At 48.6% G+C, this 23,427-nt stretch overlaps 1 protein-coding gene across 1 annotated transcript; it reads left to right on the forward strand.

Annotated features, from left to right (window-relative positions):
• Positions 1-7,703: 7,703 nt before the first annotated feature.
• On the forward strand, positions 7,704-8,806 carry LOC119311220 (ethylene-responsive transcription factor ERF071-like). Its single transcript, XM_037586858.1, has 2 exons — positions 7,704-7,978; positions 8,066-8,806. Exons 1-2 carry the CDS (start codon positions 7,861-7,863, stop codon positions 8,569-8,571), a joined length of 624 nt encoding a protein of 207 aa, XP_037442755.1. The 5' UTR covers positions 7,704-7,860; the 3' UTR covers positions 8,572-8,806.
• The last annotated feature ends 14,621 nt before the right edge of the window (positions 8,807-23,427 follow it).

The following is a 23,427-nucleotide window of genomic DNA, read 5'->3' on the forward strand; positions in this document are numbered from 1 at the left end:
TTGTGGTACTACCCCAAGTACATCTGTAGTCATCAGATTTCAGCACAACCAAGATAACGAAGATAAGCTCCAGAGTGCAAGGAAAGGTAGGACAAGTGTACGTGTTGATTCCACCCAAACCTTTCCGACGCGGACCCCCTCTTAATAGTACGGCTCTCCTACGACTCAAATCCACCAAAGAGAAACGTAGAACAACACCGACTTCAATAGTCTCTGAGGGGCACCAAATCGTCTCGTGCCTAGTGATGAAGTATCTGAGAAACTCAAGGCACACGATTAGTCCGCAAGAGCATTGTCATCAATCACCAAAACACCCAAGGGATAAATGTGACCTTACATCGTCGTTTTTGGCAGTCTGGTTCATCGGCTCAAAAAACATCCCTTTATGCAAAGGTGTGCCGCCAGATCCGGGTATGACAGCAACTCCCATTTTTCTTTAGTGATGCTCCGGCGACTACTGAAGACAATGGTGGATGACGTTTCAATGTGGTACAAGATTATGCCGGAGTGAAATTTTAGTTTTACTACTTGTGGAGTCTTTGATGCAATATTGCAAGACATCCATGTATGCCTGTTGTGGTGACTTTTTGTGTACTCTATGTAATCCATTTTTTCTAATGAAATATATGTGGTCCCTAAAAAAGGGAACGAGACTAGCATACAGAAAAAACAAAAATCCTACAAGTTAAAAGAAGAATACCACCACATTTGGGGTTAGGTTTGCAGTAAACTATCTAGTGCTTATTTTTTTGCAAAACCCACCGCGTTTTTAGTAAACTTTTTGCAGAAAGCACTGATCTCGTGGTTTGCTGTGTTTGGTCACTTTCTGTCAAGTAAGCATATTGTAAGGAGCTGAATTGACAAAAAATTACATATACACCCCTGGACCTTAAAAAGCAATCAAACCACCTGTGCACAATTGCGAGGGAGTGAGTTGATCGAGCCCGCCGGGACGCCGCGCCCTGGCCCTGCCATATGTCCGGCACGGCAGCGACCTCGTTGGCGGCGGACACGGCTATATCTACAGCGAAGGATGGGGAGGTAGCCGGCTTGCTCGTGCAGGAGGAGGGAGGCCCCCTCTCCAGACCACGTGCTCGCCCTCGCGCTGGTGGCCTCGGGTGGACGCAGCATGACAATGAGGCTCCCACCAGGTGAATTAGCACGGGCACTGCCACTCGGCTCAGCAAAGGTGACAACTTCTGCCTAAAGTCGGGAGCGGCTTGCCTCACGCATATCTATGTAGACGAAGATGAGCTCGGCGCTGCCCACCCACGCCTTCCTCCTTCACCACATCAGGACCAACGAGGCTGAGCGGCAGTCTTTCTCATGTGCAATGTTGCGGCACTGCGGCAAACACGCCAGAACTCACATCTGCGGCTCCCCCGCCTCCCGTCGCTGGCGGTAATGCAAGGCTAGGCGGCACATGATATGTCTCTGACGTTTCTATAATTTTTGATTGTTTCATGCTATTATGATACCACTTTTACACATTTCTAGGGTACAATTTATATTATTTCTATTGTGACTAACCTATTAACCAGTGCCAAAGGCTAGTTCCTGTTTTCTATTGTTTTGGGGTTTTTAGCTGAAAATTTAACACAGCCAGAATGATCTATAATTTATGAAGTATTCATGTTGTTATATTATCATTCTTGGATGTTTTACAATCATTTTATAGCAACTTATATCATTTTTTGGGACTAACCTATTGACAGAGTGCCCAACGCCAATTGCTATTTTTTGCTTGTTTTTTACTTCGCAGGAAATCAATATCAAACACACTCCAACTGCAGCAAAACTTTTTGGAGAATTTTTCTGGACCAGAAGACACCAGATGGGCCAAAGAAATACCAGAGGGGGGCTCCAAGGGGAGCACAACCCACCGGGGCACACCTGGGGGCCCAGGCGCGCCCAGGTGGGTTGTGCCCACCTCGGTGGCCTCCAGCACCGCCTCTTCGCCCTATAAATCCCCAAATATTCCAAAAAACCTAGGGGAGTCGATAGATCAAAAGTTCCATCGCTGCAAGCCTTTATAGACATGAAAAACCAATCGAGAGCCCGTTCCGGCACCCTGCCAGAGGGGGAAATCATCACCAGAGGGCATCTTCATCATCCCTATGGTCTCCATGATGAGGAGGGAGTAGTCCACCCTCAGGGTTGAGGGTTTGTACCAGTAGCTATGTGTTTAATCTCTCTCTCTTTCTCTCAATCTCTCTCTCTCTCTCTCTCTCTCTCTCTCTCTCGTGTTCTTGAGATGGCACGATCTTGATGTATCGCGGGCTTTCTTAATATAGTTGGATCATATGGTGTTTTCCCCTCTCTATCTTGTTGTGATGAATTGAGTTTTCCCTTTGAGAATTCGTTTTATCGGACTGAATATTTTTATGGATTTGAGAGCACTTGATATATGTCTTGCATATGAATACCAGTGGTGACAATGGGGTATTCTATTGATTCACTTGATATATGGTTTGGCACTCAACTCGCGAATTCTCGAGGTGACATTGGGGTAATCTATGCATAGGGATTGATGCACAATTTTGTCCTTGTTTCTCTGGTAGAAATCTTGGGGCACTCTTTGAGGTTCTTTGTGTTGGATCGAGTATTATGAATCTGAAATTGTTTGATGCGTATCGTATAATTAACTCATGGATACTTGAGGTGACATTGGAGTATCTAGGTGACATTAGAGTTGGTTGATGCGTATCATATGGTGTTATTTTAGTATGAACTCTTGGATAGATCGAATGGAAAGAATAACTTTGCGTTATTTTAGTACGAACTCTTGAATAGACTGAACGAAAAGAATAACTTTAAGGTGGTTTTGTACCCTACAAACAATTTCTTCGTATGTTCTCCGCTAGATAAGAACTTTGGAGTGATTATTCATCACACGTTAAGGGATGGTTATATGATCCAATTAAATTAGCATTGTTGAGAGATTACACTAGCGAAAGTACGGACCCTAGGCCTCATTTTCAAGCATTGCAATACCGTTTGTGTTCAATTTTATCAATTGCTACCTTGTTGTTTTTTATTGTTGCTATTACAAAAATCAATATCTACTATCATTAGTACATTTGTATCACCATCTCTTCGCCGAACTAGTGCACCTATACAATTTACTATTGTATTTGGTGTGTTGGGGACACAAGAGACTTTTCATTATTTGGTTGCAGGGTTGTTTGAGAGAGACCATCTTCATCCTACGCCTCCCACAGATTGATAAACTTAGGTTATCCACTTGTGGGAAATTTGCTACTGTCCTAGAGAACCCTATGCTTGGAGGCCCAACACAAGTCTACAAGAATAAGTTTTGTAGTAGACATCATATATCTGATTTTTTTACGCAAGAATCAATGCAAGATAAGGCCCACGGGCTCCACAAGCCAGGGGGTGTGCCCACCCATACAGTGCGCCGGGGTGACTTGTGGATAGACCACGAAGCTTCTGGCTCTTTCCTTCGGGCCCAAGGAATCTTATGTTGGGGATAAAATCGTGTTAAAACTTCTGCCTGTTCGTAGTTACGTAAGAGCATCTACAGCCGGAACACTCAAAGCCGCCTCATACGCCCGGGCGGGCTGCCTGATCATGTTTTTTCAACCTAGACGGACACCTCAAACGGGACTCAAACTCCCAGACTGACCGGCACCCCCCATATCCAGCCCAAATATGGGGCTGATATGGGGTGGCCCGGGCACGCCCGGACGAGTCCACCTGACAAGCCCGACCCACCACCAATCCCACGGATGTCCCGCAAAAAACCCAATCGGCCTCGTCAGTCTGAAACCCTAGGTCACTCCACTATCCTCTCTCGCTCCGTCCTCTCCTCTCCCCTCCCCGATTCCAATCGAATCCGGCGCAATGTCGAGCTCCGGCAGCCGCTCCGACGACGAGGTGGATCCAGAATATGAGCTTGCCCTCTGCATGACCTTGGAGCGGTCCAAGGTGGAGACCAGAGGCAGCTCCGGATCTACACCCTGGTCGCAGCCGCCGCTTCCCCGTCGACGCATCTCGTACACCGGCGCTGGGCCCTCCTGGCCATGGGCAGCTTCGACAGGCGGCTAGCGCCAATCGGCGCCTTTCCTATGTCGTCCCCTCGCACCGCCAGTTACTGCTTCCCCATGCCATCCCCTCGCCCCGTAGCTGTTGCTCCCCCTCATGGGCAGCGGTGGGTTCTTGTGCCCGCCCCGCCTGCCCGGACACGCACACCGGAGTCGGAGGCACGCGCCGCCCGCTGCAAGAGGCAGCTGGCAAGGGAGAGGGAGACTGTGGAGAGCTCTGTCCTCCACCAGTGTGGGTTACCGGCGGAGCCTAATGAGGACCTGCGACTCCTCGCGTGGCTCTACCGCCGGTGGCTTACGACGGCGGAGACAGACGCTGGGTGGCTCTGCTGGAAGAACGCCAAGGCTCTTTGGCTTGCCATCGAGCAGTCTGAGCGAGAGGCATTGGAGAAGGCGAAGGAGGCGGCTCGGCTGGCCAAGCTCAGGCGCTAGTAGGATTGGGCCATCCAATGCCTCAAGGGCCTCGTCATCGTCGACTCCTCCTCCGACGAATTGGACGATCCTCCACCAGCCGCCGGCGGGTACAGCTACGCTGACGACCAGAAGGGGAAAGGGCCGGTCCAGAAGTGGAAGTTGATTTTAATTTCAAGTTTTAGATGTAGTATAAAGTTTAGTCGTTTATGTGAACTTTGGTGGATCTTTTGTTTAACTATTTTGCAATTTCTATGTCCGGAGTTGATCTACGTAGTTTCATCAATGTTGCATGATATAGTTTGGATATATGGGTTCGGAAATGAGAGACACGGATGTGAACGATGCAATTTGAGGAGTGCCTGGTCATTGTCCGCAGACGCGTCCGCGGGCATTTGAGGGTCCGGATTTGCCAATTCCGATTGTAGATGCTCTAACTCCATCTAGTTAAGAAACGGTGCTGGGCCTCAGAAAAAGAACCGAAATCAAAGATAAGCCCTAGAGAGAAAGAAGAGGAGAGATCCAATCTTGGAGAAGCTCCCGCCCCTCAGGGGCCATGAAGGCCAAGGACCAGAGGGGGGCTTCTCCCATCTAGGGGGGAGGCCAAGCAAGAGGAAGAAGGAGGGGCCCTCTCCTCCTCTCTCCCGGTGGCATCGGAGCGGCATTGGGGGAATCGTCGTGATGGTTATGTACTCCAACAACTTCCCCGCCGTCATCACCAACTTTCTCCCCCTCTATGAAGTGGTGAAACCTCTCTCACCCTGCTATAAATCACTACTTGAACATAGTGCTCTATGCTATATATTATTATCTAATGATGTATTGCACCTCCATGATCTTTGCGTAGATTCATTTTGTCTCGTGGGTCAATTGTGGTATGGTATGGTTGATATGAGTTATATGTTATTATGGTGTTGTCCTATGGTGCCCTTCGTGTCGCACAAGCGTGTGGGATCCCCACTGTAGAGTGTTGCAATATGTTAATTATTTGCTAATAGTGGGTTGCGGGAGCGACATAAACCTAAACCCGAGTTCGTGAGTTGTTGCATGTGGGATTAAAGGGGACTTTTTACTAAATGCTATGGTTGGGTTTTACCTTAGTGAAGCTTTGGTAGTTGCAGATGATGTTACTAGAGTTTCAATCATAAAAATATATGATCCAAGTACAAAAAGTATGTTAGCTTGAGCCTCTCCCTCACATCATATGATAAGTATCACTATATGTCATATTCAATTACCTAGGGACAATCTTTTTCTCATTGTTCTAAAAAACCTTTATTTATTGTTCCTTTATTAAAACGGCACCTAACTTTTATTTACATGTTCTTTGTTATCTTTCAAACCTATCCCATTACGCCTAAAAAGTAGTTTTATTTCTTGTTGTAGGTAAAGTGAGCGTTAGCGTACGTAGAGTTGTATCGGTGGTCGATAGAAGGTGAGAAAATATTAATTCTACCTTTAGCTCCTCGTTGGTTTCGACACTCTTATTTATCAAAAATGCTACAACTGACCCCCAATACTTGTGGGTTATCAAGACCTTTTCCGACGCCGTTGTCGGGGAACAATAGTGTGGGATGAGTACTCCCGTGTTCGCTTGTTTTCTTTATCTCTAAGTAATTTTTATTTTTTGTTCTAAGTGGTTCTATATCTTGTTATGGGTATGTAACATGAAACACCAAAAAAATGTTGTACTTGCTACTCATGAAGATGGGGAATCTCCTAAAATCCTGGATGCCGGTTATGTGTGGAATATTGAATATTTCTTCAATAACCCCAATAAATCCCTGCTCAACGTGATAATTTGATACACTTTGGATTGGTGTGAATACTTTCGTGATTATCGCATGTCTCAAAAGGGAAAACACTTACATGATCAAATAAAAATGTTACAATTGTATGCTTGGAATATGTGCTCTATGTAAGATTATACTTGTTGTTCCAGGATGGAGTCTCCACACCTTCCCTTTCAATGTGAATTTAATGATAATGAAACCTTGATTTCTTATGATAATGGTGTATATGATTACTATGATGTGGAGCAAATAGAAGAATTTGTTGCTTTCAAAGGTACTTATGAAATTGCTTCTTTGCTTGAAAAGTATGAAAAGTGTGATGATGCTATTTACAAATCTAAAAATCTTGCCATACTTCAATATTGTTATGGAAATTATAATAAAATGCTCATGTTAATGAATCTATTGAGAGAATGTTTGCTGCCCTGGAAGAGAGTAATATTTTGCAGGAGTTTATGGAAAATGAAATTGTTGAAACTATGAGCTCACTAGATGAAAAAGATGAGGGGGGCGAAGAATAAAATGAGAAAAAACGGATTGATTACTTGTGCCCACACCTTCTAATGAGAGTAACATTTTAACTCGCAACTTGTTTAAATTCCCTTTATGCTTACCGAAGGATGATTGCTACGATGTATGCTATGATTCCTTGGATTCTTTTAAAATATCCCTTTTTGATGAACTTGATGCTTTCTATAATTATGGCCACGATGCCACTATGAATGATACTTACTATAATTTCTTATGTTAAGAATGAAATTGTTACTATTGCATCCACACATGATAGTCATATTATCTTTTTGAATTCTCCAAACTACACTATATCGGTTATCGGAGAAGTTTGCACCTATTAAGGATTATATTGATGGGTTGCGTTTTACCGTTGCACATGATGATTTAATCGACATAATATGCATGTGTTTGCTACTTCTACATGCAAGGAGAGAGAGCATGGTGTTCCTTTGGCCATTGACTGTGGCGAGCCGGGGCAGCCACTGCTTGTTGATGTAGGCGGGTTGTTGGTTGCCTTTGTCTCCGATAGCATCTCCAAGCCACTCCTTACGTGACAGCCTGCAGGTCCGAGACAAGTCAACGACACCATGTTGACATGAATTTTGCAGCTAAAGTTGAAGGCTACGTCCGCAGCTATTTGCCACCGTGCACTGCAGCTAACAGGTCGTCACGATCAGTCGTTGCGGCGTGCAGCGGTATCCATTTTCGTCTGCTCCAAGAATTAGAAAAAGGAGCCGCCTCAGGTTTCGGCTAAACGGCGGCAAAGAAACGATGTGCGGCCTCCGTTCAAATAAGAGAAAACGATGTGTCGCCTCCGTCCAGCGAGTATTCGGTCCTTTGATCCATTCCCTGGTGGCTGGCCCCCACAATGCCGACCTGTATATAAACTCAGTGGTGGTAACCTCATACCGTCCAACCCAAATCCAAATCCAACGTCTGTCCGCCGCTGAAAACTCTCAGTCCCACCTGCAGCCTTCCTCCCCTTGTTTCCACTCCGCCTTGGATCGATCCATCCATCGAGCCTTCTCCAGTTAGCCTTTCCCGCCACCTAAAAAGGCACCCGAGGTCGCCGTCCATCCATGTGCGGCGGCGCCATCATCTACGACTACATCCCGGCGCACCGCCGCCGGGTGTCCACCGCCGACTTCTGGCCCGACGCCGACCATTCCGACGCCTACAGCGCCGCCCCCGACAAAGGTAAACTACGTGCGCCCTCACCTCACAAATATTCCCTTTGGCAACGGCGTCCGTGTGCAGGAGTAAAACTCGTTGTTCTGGTTGCAGCGCCGCGCGCGAAGCGGGGGCGGACGAACCAGTACCGCGGCATCCGGCAGCGGCCGTGGGGGAAGTGGGCGGCGGAGATCCGCGACCCCGTCAAGGGCGTCCGCGTCTGGCTCGGCACCTACCCCACCGCCGAGGCCGCCGCGCGCGCCTACGACCGCGCCGCGCGCCGCATCAGGGGCGCCAAGGCCAAGGTCAACTTCCCCAACGAAATCCTCGTCAGCGCGCCCGCGCACGAGGCCTCGTGCACGATGGCGGCTGCTCCGCCGGCGGCCGTGCTCCCATCCCCCAAGAAGGAGGAGGAGGGGGAGGGGTTGGAGCCCGCGGCGTGCTCCTGCGAGGAGGTGAAGGCGCTCTCCGAGGAGCTGATGGCGTACGAGAACTACATGAGCTTCCTCGGGGTCCCCTACATGGAGGGCGGGGCCGCGGCCGCCCCTGCCGCCGAGGAGGCGCCGGCCGAGCTATGGAGCTTCGAGGACAGCTACTACCCGGGCCCTCTTGGGCTCTGATTGTACCGTGCTCGTGTCAGTTGCTGAAAACAGAGTCAATATTTTCCCTTCTGTTCTGTTGAATTCATTTTTAGCTCTGGTAAAATGCCTCAACGTAACTTTTACAAGTTCTCCGTCCGTGTGAAGTAACCTTGTGTTCAGTTTTCAATTGGCAACTGTGGTGGATGCCCCAATGTAATCGCACAAGTTTTCCATGTAAATAGAGGAATGTTTAATCCACTCCGTGTTGCACTAATGAGACTGTTGTTTCTTTCTGGCTCGAAGGTGTTGCAGATTGAGCAAGTACTATCAATGATCCGCGTGCCGGGCAGACTTGTGGGAGCCCCCCAACTCTGACGTTTTAGAGCAGAAAAACACACCCACCCACCAGACCACCACAGTATAAGATAAACGAAACTACTTCACGGACAATTTTTTCTGAACGACACCTGCACGATAGCTAATCTTAGCGCCTACGGCTGTTCAGACTTGTCAATGGATGGTGCGATACGCCATGTCGTGCCAACTTCGGACGGCAAACATCGTCTGTGTAGCAATGCTCCGAGATAAAAAAGACACGCTCTGACGTTCGTGGTGCATGCCTTGACACACGGCATGATCGAGCCTCGCTGCCGCCGGCATATGTACAGCAGGCCGTGACGAGACGACCGCTTTCAACTCGACGGCTGCTCTGTTGAGCTTGAGCCCCGAGGAGCAGGAGCAGAGCCGCCGTTTTTCACTCGCCTGTAGCGTTATTTGCCGTCGTGCTTCACCGAGTACACGGTACTAGAACAGTACGACACATTTGACTCGTGTTCGTGTTCGGTTCTTGCGCTTTGCTTGCAGTTTTTTTTTTTTGGCCGAAGAGGATAGCCGCTTCCTGTGGGCCGACAATACCGGCGGCAGCCCCTTGTTTCCAGCCCATTTAACACGGTTTTCGGAACCTTCTCATCCGGTTTCCAAGTCGTGGGAACGTTCTTTCATTTCATGTAACTTTGTCCATCAGCACTCAAAAAAAAAATGTAACTTTGTCCATGAGTCAAGAGACTTGAACTTTGAAACGCGTGCTCCAACTAATCTAATCTACGAATAAACAGTAAACATGGCAAATACGGTATGCATCTCATACCGAAACATAAGCCTGTGAGCACGTACAGTACATAGAACCGAAACATCTACGAACAGTATATATATACGGCCAGCACATGTACGAGGAAATAGGGGATGAACAAGTTATACCCTCCGGTTGGCCAGGCCAACGCGGCGGCGGCGGCAGCAGCCTCGACATCTGTCGAGGCCTTCTTCTTGGCGGCTTCGTCGTCAGCCATGGAGTCGATGCAGGGGAAGTAGTGGAAGTAGAGCCAGACGGGGACGGAGACGGGGACGGATCGGGACCAGTCGTGTCGAGACGCTCCCCAAAAACCTTATTGCCGTTCTCCCGGGCATGATCTCGAACGATAGGGTTCCGGAGGCACCTGCTCTCCCGACCAACCGTGCACGCAGTCATCGGGATGGGATCGCCGAAAGCAGCATAGTGAGAGGAACAGCAGATGACATCTAGGGTTGTGCGAAAGGGAGCGAGTGAACTGAGTTAGGGTTCACTCCACTGGCCATCGCCTTCTTATATAGGCCGTCGGGTAGATGGTCCTGGGCTCAGGCCCACGACCGAGTCCGCGAATGGCCCACGGTCCAACGTCTCGGACAGTGGCACTTCCGTAAGCGACTCGTTAATTAATCCGAGATTAATTAACCATTCCTGACCGGCAAAAATAAGCTTCGTCTCGGCTCATTCCCGCAACCCGTGGCTCGTACGCGTATCGTGACGAGGCGAGGCAAGGCGGCCAGCGGAGGAGGAGGAGGAGCGCACGTGTACAACTCTTATTCCCAAGCTCCCAATAGCAAGTGGTAGAGCAGCCCTTATAAAAAGGTCTCACTCTTCTTACTGTAGCAGTATGGTACTAAACTTCCCACCAAACTTCCCACCACTTGTCGTACACATGCATGGGCCTTAGAGATTAACCAGGGATTATTGTCTTATATGGGCCTAAGCCCATCCCCATCAAATCTCGAGGCACATAAGTTTGTCAACTGTTCCAAACAATGTTTGATATACCAGAATTTTCAGTGGAGACTATTAAGTTGAACTTCCACCTAGAGCAATAGGATTAGACTTCTTCACAACTGAACACTGGATTATGCCTTGAATTGTCAGTTTGGTGTGCAAAAGTTTCGCCTATTGTCAGCTAATACGTGGCTGCCGAAGGCTAAACCCCATGGGTGGAGCTTATTAGTCATACTTCGTACCTTCATGAGCTTCCTAGAGATCATCCAATCTCATAGACTGTGACCAGCAGTCGGGCTCACATAGGTGTGTTCTGTTGGGGAACGTGGTAATTTAAAAAAATCCTATGATCACGCAAGATCTATCTAGGTGATGCATAGTAATGAGAGGGAAGAGTGTGTCCACGTACCCTCGTAGACCGAAAGCGGAAGCGTTTCAATAACACGGTTGATGTAGTCGAACTTCTTCGCGATCCAACCGATCAAGTACCAAACATATGGCACCTCCGCGTTCAGCACACGTTCAGCTTGATGACGTCCCTCGTGCTCTTGATCCAGTTGAGGACGAGGATGAGTTCCGTCAGTACGATGGCGCGACGATAGTGATGATGATGTTACAGGCCCAGGGCTTCGCCTAAGCACTAGAATGGTATGATCGAGGTGTGTAACTGTGGAGGGGGGCACCCCACATGGTTAGGAGAAACTTGTGTGTTCTAGGGTCCCCCCTGCCCCTGTATATAAAGGAGCAAGGGGGAGTGAGGGAGTCCTGGATTTAGGGGTCCTCGGAAGCCGGACTATATACATGTGTCGGACTGTTGGGCTATGAAGATACAAGATAGAAGACTTCGTCCCGTGTTCGGATGGGACCCTCCTTTGCGTGGAAGGCAAGCTTGGTGATTCGGATATATATATTCCTTTCTGTGTAGCCGACTTTGTGTAACCCTAGCCCCTCGGTGTCTATATAAACCGGAGGGTTTAGTCCGTAGGACATGAACAATCATAATCACAGGCTAGCTTCTAGGGTTTAGCCATTACGATCTCGTGGTAGATCAACTATTGTAATACTCATATTCATCAAGATCAATCAAACAGGAAGTAGGGTATTACCTCCATAGAGAGGGCCCGAACCTGGGTAAACATTTTGTCCCTCGCCTCCTGTTACCATCAGCCTTAGATGCATAGTTCGAGACCTCCTACCCGAGATCCGCCTGTTTTGACACCGACATTGGTGCTTTCATTGAGATTCCACTATGACGTCGAAGATAGGATTGATGGCCCGCCTTGTTATCAAGGACAACATCACCTCCGGAGGAGCCCTGGCCTCAGGCCAAACCCTCCGGCTGGGCGGCTTCACCATGACCGCCCGTTCGGCCATCGGGCCGACGATGACTTCTCGGGTCTTCGAAAATCGCCTCTGCATCAGCTCAGAATACTCCGAACAGATGGATCCAACAGAGTTATCGTCCTTAAACGAACTCCTAGATCGCATCGCCGCCTTGGGAGTCGCTACAGACTACGATTGGATTGGGCTTAAACCCGATCAGAGAGAAATTGAATCTCCGTCGATCACCCATCAGATAGCAGTAGTGGAGGAGCAATGCCACAACCCTTCCTCTATATTGAGGACAAACTATGTCCGGATTTCTGAGCTCACTAAGCCGGATACCCGCCCACGGAAAGACGCGACTCGTACTCTAAACCTAGAGTCGGACCGTGGGCCAGAAAAATTGGTCGATATCCCAGAGCTCGAACTGTTAAGCTCGAAAATTCCTCAAGCTCTGAATCCCATATTGGGCCAGGGTTCAGATTTAAATCGGCCCACCCACCTAGATACAAGCGATCTTACCCGCATCAGATAGCAGTCCCAAGAGACGGTCCATCACTTTTGGGCCAAATTCCTCCTTGTCAAGGACAAGATCAAAGACTGCCACGATGAAGATGCAATCTCATTATTATGCAAAAATTGCATGGACGAGGGAATCCTCAATGCCATAAGCCGCCATCACATACCACACTTCACTGACTTGGCCACCATAGTACAGAAGTACTGCGAATTGAAAGCGCCTGGAAAACTCAGGCAACCTCTTGGGAGCCATCGGTTTCCACTTGTAATGCCCGGATAATTAGGCTACAGTAAAACTCTCCTAATGATGCCATGGCATCTCTGTTACTGTTGCTAATCAAATGTTAGTTCAAAACATTTCAAATTCAAAAATGAATTAGTGACAAACACCCAAAGTTTTCAAAAGTTGAAACAAAAGTGTTCGGACAGTGCCAAATATGGCATAGGTAATTATGGTGTAGAAGACACAATTTTATAAAATATTTAAATGCAAAAATTAAATAGAACAGAAAACAAAGCTCAAAAGAAAAGGAGAAGAAAAGGAAAAAGAAGAAACCCCCCTTCCCCCTGGGCCGAAAGGCCTAGCTAGCCAACAGCCAGCCACCCAACCGGCCTTGCCGGCCCAGCTCCCCGCAGCGCGCCCTCTTCCTGTTCCTCGGTTGCATGCCGCTATAGGGCGCGGTCGCCACCGGACCCCCTCGCCGACGTCGAGGAGGAGATAAGATCGCCAGCGCCCCCGCCTCCTCGGGCCCCTCTCCCACTCACCCCGCTCTCCTCCCAGATCTCCGCCTCTCCCTCTCCCCTCAGATCCACCTCGCTCTCCCCCTTGCTCCCCACCGCATCCGAGTGCCGTCATGGCCTCGCCGCCATAGAACTCGCGGCCACCGTGACCTCCGCACCTCTCCGACGTGTCCGCTCGCTCCACCTCCCTCGACTACGCCTCCCTGACGAGCCGCAGGACGCCGGGCGCCCACGAACGCTGCCTCGGCCTCATCTTCTTCCTTGGATCCCCGGCGCGTCTCCGACGAGCGCTATCGACTCTACAGCTACTAAACCCCCAAGGGCCTTTCGTGTGTGCCGCTCGGTAAGCTCCACCCCTCCCGCTGTCCGTTTGCTCTCTCGCATGCCCTAGCTATCTGCCACCGAAGCGCCCGAATGCAGCACCGCGGAGCTCGTCGCCGACGAGTCTCCGGTCACCAAATGGTCACTGGCGGTTTCCGTTGAACTTGCCGCGTCGAGTAGGGCCCGACTAGCCCTCCCGTTTGCCCAATAGCGCGCAGCATCGCCGTTCCCTCTCGCGGCCGAACTCCGGCATCCGCCTCTCTGCTCGTTGTCGCCGCTCCGGTGCACCTCCGGCCACACCACCGCCACCACTAGATGCGGCTCACCACACCTGTTCGAACGCCACCTCCCGCACTCAAAACGGACCACCGCAGCGGATTTCCGGCCACCCCCCGAATCGCGCCGCCGCGATTTTCCTTGCCGGCGTCGTTCTGGCGCCATCCGCCGACGTGGCTAGACGGGCCCCACCCGTGGGTCACTGCCTGGTGGCCCCAGGGGCCCGGCTGGCCTAGTTGACTATGGTCAACTTGCTGACTGGGCTGGTCCTAGCAGCTGACCAGTGGCCCTCGCCCTATAAGCTAATTAAATTAGTTAAATTAATTAATCTAGGCTAATTAGTCACTGACTAATGGGGCCCACACTTAGTTAATCATAATTAGTTTACTACAAATCCTATTCCAACTCTGACTCAATGACAGGTGGGTCCCACTGGACCCACAAGTCAGTTTTGACTCTAGTCAACCGCACTGTTGACTGCTGACATCACACATACGTCATGCTGATGTCATCCCATACTATTCTAGATAATGTTGATTTAAATTAATTAAATAAATTCTAGAAAATGATTAAAACTTTAGAAAACCATAGAAAATAAAACGTAGCTCGGATGAAAATACTTTCTACATGAAAGTTGCTCAGAACGACGAGAAGAATACGGATACGCAGCCCGTTCGTTCACCACACACCCCTAACATATCGAACACGCAACTTTCCCCCTCCGGTTCATCTGTCCGAAAACGCAAAACACCGGGAATACTTTCCCGAGTGTTTCCCCCCTTCGCCGATATCACCTACTACCGCGTTTGGGAACCCTTGGCAACGCTCATTGTCATGTCATACATCGTCATGCATATCTTTGCATTGTATTAATTGTTTCTTCCCCCCTCTTCTCTCCGGTAGACTATGAGACCGATGTTGCTGCTGCCCCGTTCGACTACAGAGTTGACGACCCCTCCTTCTTGCCAGAGCAACCAGGCAAGCCCCCGCCCCCTTGATCACCAGATATGGCCTATTCTTGTCTCTACTGCTTGCATTAGAGTAGTGTAGCATGTTACTGTTCGGTTACTCCTATTCTGTTGCATAGCCTGTCATTGTTGCTACAGTCGTTGATACATTACCCACAATCCTAAATGCTTAGTATAGGATGCTAGTTTATCATCATTGGCCCTACATTCTTGTCAGTCTGCCTTGCTATACTATCGGACTGTGATCACTCGAGAGGTGATCACGGGTATATACTATACATATATACTTACTATACAGATGGTGACTAAAGTCGGGTCGGCTCGTTGAGTACCCGCGAGTGATTCACGGATTGGGGCTGAAAGGACATTTATCCTGACGCCCTCTGTGTGGATCTTTGTGGCGGAGCGACAGGGCAGATTGAGACCACATAGGCGAGAGGTGGGCCTGGCCTTCGTCGGCGTTCGCGGTTACTTTATAATAACACACTTAACGAGAGCTTGGTATTTGATCTGAGTCTGGCCACTAGCCTATACACACTAACCAACTATGCGGGAACAGTTATGGGCACTCGACGTCATTGTATCAGCCGAAGCCTTCGTGACATCAACGACTGAGCGGCGCGCGCCGGATTGGACCGTAAGCCTGCTCTTGTATTAAAGGGGCTAGGTCTGCTTCCGATCGCGTACGCAACGTGCAGGTGTGCAATGGGGGATGGGCACAGACCCCTGCGCGCATAGGAGTTAGACCGGCGTGCTGACCTTTCTGTTGTGCCTAAGTGGGGCTGCGACGTGCTGATCTTCCGAGGTCGGGCATGACCCAGGAAAGTGCGTCCGACCAAACGGGATCGAGCGTGTTGGGAAATGTGGTGCACCCCTGCAGGGAAGTTTATCTATTTGAATAGTTGTGTCCCTCGGTAAAAGGATGACCCAGAGTTGTGCCTTGACCTTATGACAACTAGAATTAGATACTTAATAAAACACACCCAGACAAGTCCCAGAGACATCCCGGTGATCGCTTTCCCACAGGGCGACAAGGGGAGGATCGTCGGGTAGGATTAAGCTATGTGATGCTACTTGGAGGACTTCAATCTACTGTCTTCTACATGCTGCAAGTCGGAGGCTGCCAGAAGCATAGTCTTCGATATGACTAGCTATCCCCCTCTTATTCTGGCATTCTGCAGTTCAGTTCACCGATATTGCCTCTTTACACATATACCCATGCATATGTAGTGTAGCTCCTTGCTTGCGAGTACTTTGGATGAGTACTCACGGTTGCTTTGCTCCCTCTTTTCCCCCGTTTTCCTCTTCTTCTCGGATGCCACAACCAGACGTTGGAGCCCAGGATCCAGACGCCACCGTCGACGACGACTACTACACTAGAGGAGCCTACTACTACGTGCAGGCCGCTGACGACGACCAGGAGTAGTTAGGAGGATCCCAGGCAGGAGGCCTGCGCCTCTTTCGATCTGTATCCTGTTTGTGCTAGCCATCTTATGGCAACTTGTTTAACTTATGCCTGTACTCAGATATTGTTGTTTCCGCTGACTCGTCTATGATCGAGCACTTGTATTCGAGCCCTCGAGGCCCCTGGCTTGTATTATGATGCTTGTATGACTTTTTTATGTTTTAGAGTTGTGTTCTGATATCTTCCCATGAGTCCTTGATCTTGATCGTACATGTTTGCGTGTATGATTAGTGTATGATTGAATGGGGGGCGTCACAAGTTGGTATCAGAGCCAACGGCGTGTAGGAATCCCCCTTCCACACTCCTTGGCTGAAGTCGAGTCTAGTCACTACAAAACTTTTACTAACTTGGCTGTGTGCCTTACGGGCCCACGTCGCCATTGGGTGGTATTAGGATCTTTTACTCCTCGACCTTTACTCTGGGGCTCTGAACTCTCTTCTACTCGGGTTAAGTGAATTTACTAACTCTAACATTAGGATCCAGTTACCACATTCACCCCAAAATTGGATAAGCCATAGTTGTTCTGTAGGATAGTATTTTGAATAATACCCACATTGTCATTTGACTCCGTTGAAACATCTTTGTTTTCAGATGGAACCCACAAGGCAGGTCGTGCGCCACACGGCGGCCATTGGTGCCTCAGGATCACCTGCTGTGCTAGCTGAGATGATGACCTATCTGGGTTATCGCTGGCATCCTGAGTACACCGTCTACGAGGAGTACCAGGACTTTAACCAGGAGCAGTACCGTGCCATCGTCCACCTCTACTCTCGGGAGTATGACTCCACTACCATGCTGCACACCGCTCATGGTGTTGGAGTGACCATCAAGATGGCAGTTTACGATGCTGCCTATGCTGCTCTGACACGTCTTCGTGGAGAGTATCGGGCGTTGGACACTTCCCCTTTTAGGCACATTGCTATCGCATCCGACGTTGGTGCAGAGGGATACTACACTGCTGCCTACTCCACCGTCACCCGAGAGCTCTTCCACCATCAGAACCTGGTTCTGCATGCTGATGGGCTGGACCGAGCTAACCGAGCTCTTCGCCACAAGTTGTACACCACTCGTCAGCACCTTTATAGGGCTCTGACGCTGTTGCACCCCTTTGTCTGATCTAGACAGCTACCGTGTTCTGTGATCTACCTAGCTAGGACAGTGATGCCCCATGGTGTTGGTTGGCCAGAGATGGGAGGCTACTCCACCGTACTTGGTCCTCTTCTGCCACCTGAGCATCAGGTTCTACACCAGAGTATCTGCGGCCCCCAGGCCACTAACATGGACTATCCGTTGCCTCACTACTAGTTGTCAGGCTACGACTACCTCCATAGTACCTCCTGGGACTGATGTAGTCTTGCTTATTAGTATTAGATGCATTCGCCGCGAGCCTGCGTGCCGCCTATGATGACTTAGTCTATGTACTGAACTCTATGTACTAAACTCTATGTCCGACCCCTTTTGTAAGTTATGCCGACTACTATGTAGTACCTGTCGTGCTCCTTTCATTATGCATGTTCCATCATGAATGATTTTTGTCTATGCAAATTTCTCAATGCTGAACTACCCCCTGTTATATATTAGCAAGATGGATAGACCAGGTGGTCATGGTCGTGGCGGCAACGCCCCACCACCACCTGAGTACATGGCTGGTATGGTCCAACAGCTCGAGATGAATCGCTAGTTCATGGAGAATATGATGGCTCAGTTCTCTCGCCCCAATATGAACCAGCAGCCAGCCCAAGTGACTCTACAGGATTTCATGTGCCTCAACCCAACCGTGTACCGCAGCTCAACTCAGCCGCTGGATGCTAATGACTGGCTCCGTGACATCACCTATGAGATGGAGTCTGCTGATGTAGCCCCTGCCCGCTATGTCACCTTTGCTTCCTTCTTTTTGAAGGGACCCGTAGCTCAATGGTGGGACAGCCACAGGCGTACACTGACAGTAGGAACAATCATCACCTGGCCAGACTTCTAAGCTATTTTCCATGCCTGTTTCATTCCTCAGGGGATCATGGATAGGAAGAAGTGTGAGTTCCGCAACCTCACCCAGGGCAACAAAACTGTGGAAGCCTATCGGCGGGAGTTTCTGGACTTATCCCGCTATGCTGAAGAAGACATTGCAACTGATGCTCGCAAACAAGAGAAGTTCCGCGATGGACTACAAGCTGACATCAAGCTCGCATTGCTAGTGCATGACTTTGCCGATTTCGCCACCTTGGTGAATAAGGCCATCAATGTCGAGACTGGTCTGCAGGAACACCAGAGATCTCACAGGCGCAACCGTGACACAGGCTCATCTTCGGGCCCGCCCTCGCAGAAGCGTAAGATATGGATCCCGAACAGCATGTATCGTCCAACTGCACCTGCTCCAAGGCAGTCCTATGCTGCACCTCGTCTGCCGCCTCCGCCATCTAGGCAGCCAAGGCTTCCAGCTCCACCACCCCAAGCTCTCGTTCCCACTCCCAATAATGATCTGTGCTACAAGTGTGGTCAACCAGGTCATCGTGCCAGGGACTGTAATCAGAATCGGAATCAACTGGCCCTTCCTGCAGCTGGCCGTGGAAGCAATCAGCCCCGCAACAACAATGCCAGGCCTTATGGTCATGTTCATGCCAACCACGTTGACCTCAATGAAGCTCAAGACCAGCCTGCTACTGTGATGGGTACACTCCTCGTAAATTTAGTACCAGCATCCGTTTTATTTGATACTGGTGCATCGCATTCATTCATGTCAGAAGATTTTGCATACAAGCACGACCTTAAATGTGAGGTCATAAACACTCCACTAGTGGTAAAACCCCCTGCCGTCCAGTGTCAAACCTCTATGGTTAGTCACGATGTTCCCGTTGAAATTGAAGGGTTGGAATTCTATGCCTCTCCCATTATCCTCAAGTCGTCTAACATCGACCTCATTCTGGGTATGGATTGGTTGAAAGCGCATATTGCTTCTATAGTTTGCGCCACTAAGACCGTCCATCTGCTGCACCCTTCTGATGAAATAATTAGCTACAATGCTCGTCTAGTTCAGAATGCCGAGGCAAGGCTTTATGCGTTGAATGCATTGAACGCTACACTACTCGAGGGCATTGAAAACATTCCTGTCGTTCGCGAATTCCAAGACGTCTTTCCTGAAGAACTTCGAGGGATTCCTCCTACTAGAGCTATCGAATTCATCATCGACTTGAAACCACGCACCACTCCTATAGCCAAACGACCCTACAAGATGCCGCCGCATGAACTCATTGAGCTTAAGGAGGAAATCGACAAATCTCTTTGCAAAGGTTTCATTCGCCCAAGCTGCTCTCCTTGGGGAGAACCTTCTCTCTTTGTCAAGAAGAAGGATGGGACAAACCGATTGATCCAAGACTACCGTCCTATTAACCAGGCTACCATTCAGAACAAATATCCTCTTCCTTGGATCAATGATTTGTATGATCAACTGGTTGGTTTGTCAATGTTCTCTAAACTCGACTTGAGGTTGGGTTACCACCAGTTCCGTGTTCGCGAAGAGGATATCACAAAGACGTATTTGTGACTCGCTATGGATCCTACGAGTACACCGTCATGTCTTTTGGATTAACCAATGCTCCAGCCACCTTCTCTAGTCTCATGAACTATATCTTTATGGAATACCTCGACAAGTTTGTCGTGGTTTATCTGGATGATATCCTTGTATATTCCAAGAATGACGAAGAACGTGCTGAACATCTTCGTCTTGTTTTGGAAAAGCTTAGAGAGCATCAACTCTATGCCAAGTTCTCCAAGTGTGAATTCTGGCTTCCCGAAGTAACTTATCTTGGGCATGTCATCTCCAAGGATGGTATTGCCATCAACCCCGAGCGAGTTCAGGCTATTCACGATTGGACTCCTCCAAAGAATGTCAAGTAAGTCAGAAGTTTTTTGGGACTCGCCAGCTATTGCCGTCGATTCGTCGAGAACTTCTCCAAGATCGCTAGACCTCGGACTAACCTGCTTCATAAGGGCGTCAATTTTGAGTGGACAGAAAAGTGTCAGGAAAGTTTCCAGGTGCTCAAAGACAAGTTGACTTCTGCACCAGTGCTTGCTCTCCAGATACTAAGAAGGACTTCATCATCTATTGTGATGCTTCACATCAAGGCCTAGGCGCTGTCCTAATGCAAAAGTGTAAAGTGATTGCTTATGCCTCTCGGCAACTACGCCCTCATGAAGAGAACTATCCAGTTCACGACCTCGAGCTTGCTGCTGTTATACACACACTAAAACAGTGGCGACATTACCTTCTCGGTAATCGTTGCGAGATCTTCACCGACCACCAAAGTCTGAAGTATCTGTTTACTTAGCCAGACCCGAACCTCCGTCAGCAGAGATGGATGGAGACTGTTGCAGATTTTAACTTTGGTATTTTGTATACCCCAGGCAAGGCTAATGTAATGGCTGATGCCTTGAGCCGCAAATCATATTGCAACCACCTCCAGATTCACAAAGTTTAGCCCTCGCTTGTTGAAGAATTCAGAAAGCTGAACCTCCATATTGTTCCTCCTGGAGCACTCGCTCCCCCTCCCCCAGCGTTTCAAAAGATGAATATTCGTGTTGTTCCTCAAGGTTCTCTAAATACCCTCGCTGTCGAGCCAGTTCTCGTGGGCGATATCAAGACTATTCAACATTATGACTCTAAAGTCGAGAAGATTAAACGCTATCTCTCAGAAGGAAAGCCCTCATTCTTCACTATTGTCGATTATGGTGCCTTGTACTTCAAAGGCCTCCTAGTGGTGCCATGTGCGAGTGAAAACCTGAATCTGACTCCAAGGGTTATGAAAGAAGCTCATGATGCGCCTTTGTCTATTCATCCTGGTAGCACCAAGATGTACCAAGACATTCATCAGAGATTCTGGTGGTCTAATATGAAGCAAGACATTGCTCGTTATGTTGCTGAATGTGACGTTTGCCGTCGTATCAAAGTAGAACATCAAATGCCTGCTGGAACTCTGCAACCTATATCTATTCCTGAATGGAAATGGGACCATGTTGAAATGGACTTCGTCACTGGAATCCCCAAATCGCAGAAAGGTAATGATGCTATTCTAGTAGTCATTGACCGGCTTTCTAAAGTTGCACATTTTCTGGCTGTCAAAGAAACAATCACTGTCAGCTGGCAACCCTCTACATGTCCAGAATTGTCTCACTACATGGTATTCCACTAGTTATCAGTTCAGACCGTGGCAGTTTATTCACTTCAAGATTCTGGGCAAGTTTCCAAGAAGCTATGGGGACTCATCTGTCTTTCAGCACTGCTTTTACCCTCAGTCGCAAGGGCAAGTTGAACGTGTCAACCAAGTTCTCAAAGACATGCTTCGGGCTTGTGTTATCTCTTTTGGCAAGAAATGGGAGGAATCTCTCCCGTATGCTGAGTTCTCTTATAATAATAGCTATCAAGCTAGTCTGAAGATGGCCCCCTTCAAAGTGTTATATGGATGAAAGTGTCGAACCCCTCTGAACTGGTCAGAAACTGGGGAACGTCCACTCTTCGGTCCGGATATTATCCAACATGCCGAAGAACAAGTTCGCATTATTCGCGAGAATCTCAAGACTGCTCAGTCATGTCAGAAGAGTCAGTATGACCGTCATCATAAGGACATGGTCTATCAACCTGGCGAAAAGGCTTATCTTTGAGTCACGCCAATGAAGGGTGCTCATCGCTTCGGGATCAAGGGCAAGCTAGCTCCTCGCTAGATTGGTCCTTTCACTATTCTGGAAAGGCATGGAAAAGTGGCTTACCAACTGGAGCTTCCGCCGAACCTTTTTCAGGTTCACGATGTGTTCCACGTGTCACAACTCCGCCGCTGCTTTAAGGACCCAATCAGAGCAGTGGATCATGAAGTGCTCGAGTTGCAACAGGACCTCTCTTATAAAGAGCATCTGGTTCGCATTCTCGACCAAGCTGAACGCCGCACACGTCAGAAGGCGATCAAGTTCCTCAAAGTCCAGTGGTCGCACCATTCTGAAGATGAAGCCACTTGGTAACGCGAGGATTGCCTACGTGATGAATACCCCGCACTATTTCCTTCTACCTCCTAAATCTCGGGACAAGATTTCTTGAAGTGGAGGAGATTTGTAACGCCCGGATAATTAGGCTACAGTAAAACTCTCCTAATGATGCCATGTCATCTCTGTTATTGTTGCTAATCAAATGTTAGTTCAAAACATTTCAAATTCAAAAATGAATTAGTGACAAACACCCAAAGTTTTAAAAAGTTGAAACAAAAATGTTCGGGCAGTGCCAAATATGGCATAGGTAATTATGGTGTAGAAGACACAATTTTATAAAATACTTAAATGCCCAAAATTAAATAGAACAAAAAACAAAGCTAAAAAGAAAAGGAAAAGAAAAGGAAAAAGAAGAAACCCCCCTTCCCCCTGGGCCAAAAGGCCCAGCTAGCCAACAGCCAGCGACCCAACCGGCCCAGCTCCCCGCAGCGCGCCCTCTTCCTTTTCCTCGGTTGCGTGCCGCTACAGGGCGCGGTCTCCACCGGACCCCCTCGCCGGCGTCGAGGAGGGGATAAGATCACCAGCGCCCCCCGCCTCCTCGGGCCCCTCTCCCACTCACCCCGCTCTCCTCCTAGATCTCCGCCTCTGAAGGAAATATGCCCTAGAGGCAATAATAAAGGTATTATTTATTTCCTTACATCATGATAAATGTTTATTATTCATGCTAGAATTGTATTAACAGGAAACATGATACATGTGTGAATACATAGACAAACTGAGTGTCACTAGTATGCCTCTACTTGACTAGCTCGTTTATGAAAGATGGTTATGTTTCCTAGCCATGGACAAAAGAGTTGTCATTTTATTAACGGGATCACATCATTAAGAGAATGATGTGATTGACTTGACCCATTCTGTTAGCTTAGCACTTGATCGTTTAGTATGTTGCTACTGCTTTCTTCATGACTTATACATGTTCCTGTGACTATGAGATTATGCAACTACCGTTTACCAGAGGAACACTCTGTGTGCCACCAAACATCACAACGTAACTGGGTGATTATAAAGGTGCTCTACAGGTGTCTCCGAAGGTACTTGTTGGGTTGGCGTATTTCGAGATTAGGATTTGTCACTCCGATTGTCGGAGAGGTATCTCTGGGCCCTCTCGGTAATACACATCACTATAAGCCTTGCAAGCAATGTGACTAATAAGTTAGTTGCGAGATGATGTATTA

This window comes from Triticum dicoccoides, chromosome 5B, assembly GCF_002162155.2.
Source record: "Triticum dicoccoides isolate Atlit2015 ecotype Zavitan chromosome 5B, WEW_v2.0, whole genome shotgun sequence".
Taxonomy (NCBI): domain Eukaryota; kingdom Viridiplantae; phylum Streptophyta; class Magnoliopsida; order Poales; family Poaceae; genus Triticum; species Triticum dicoccoides.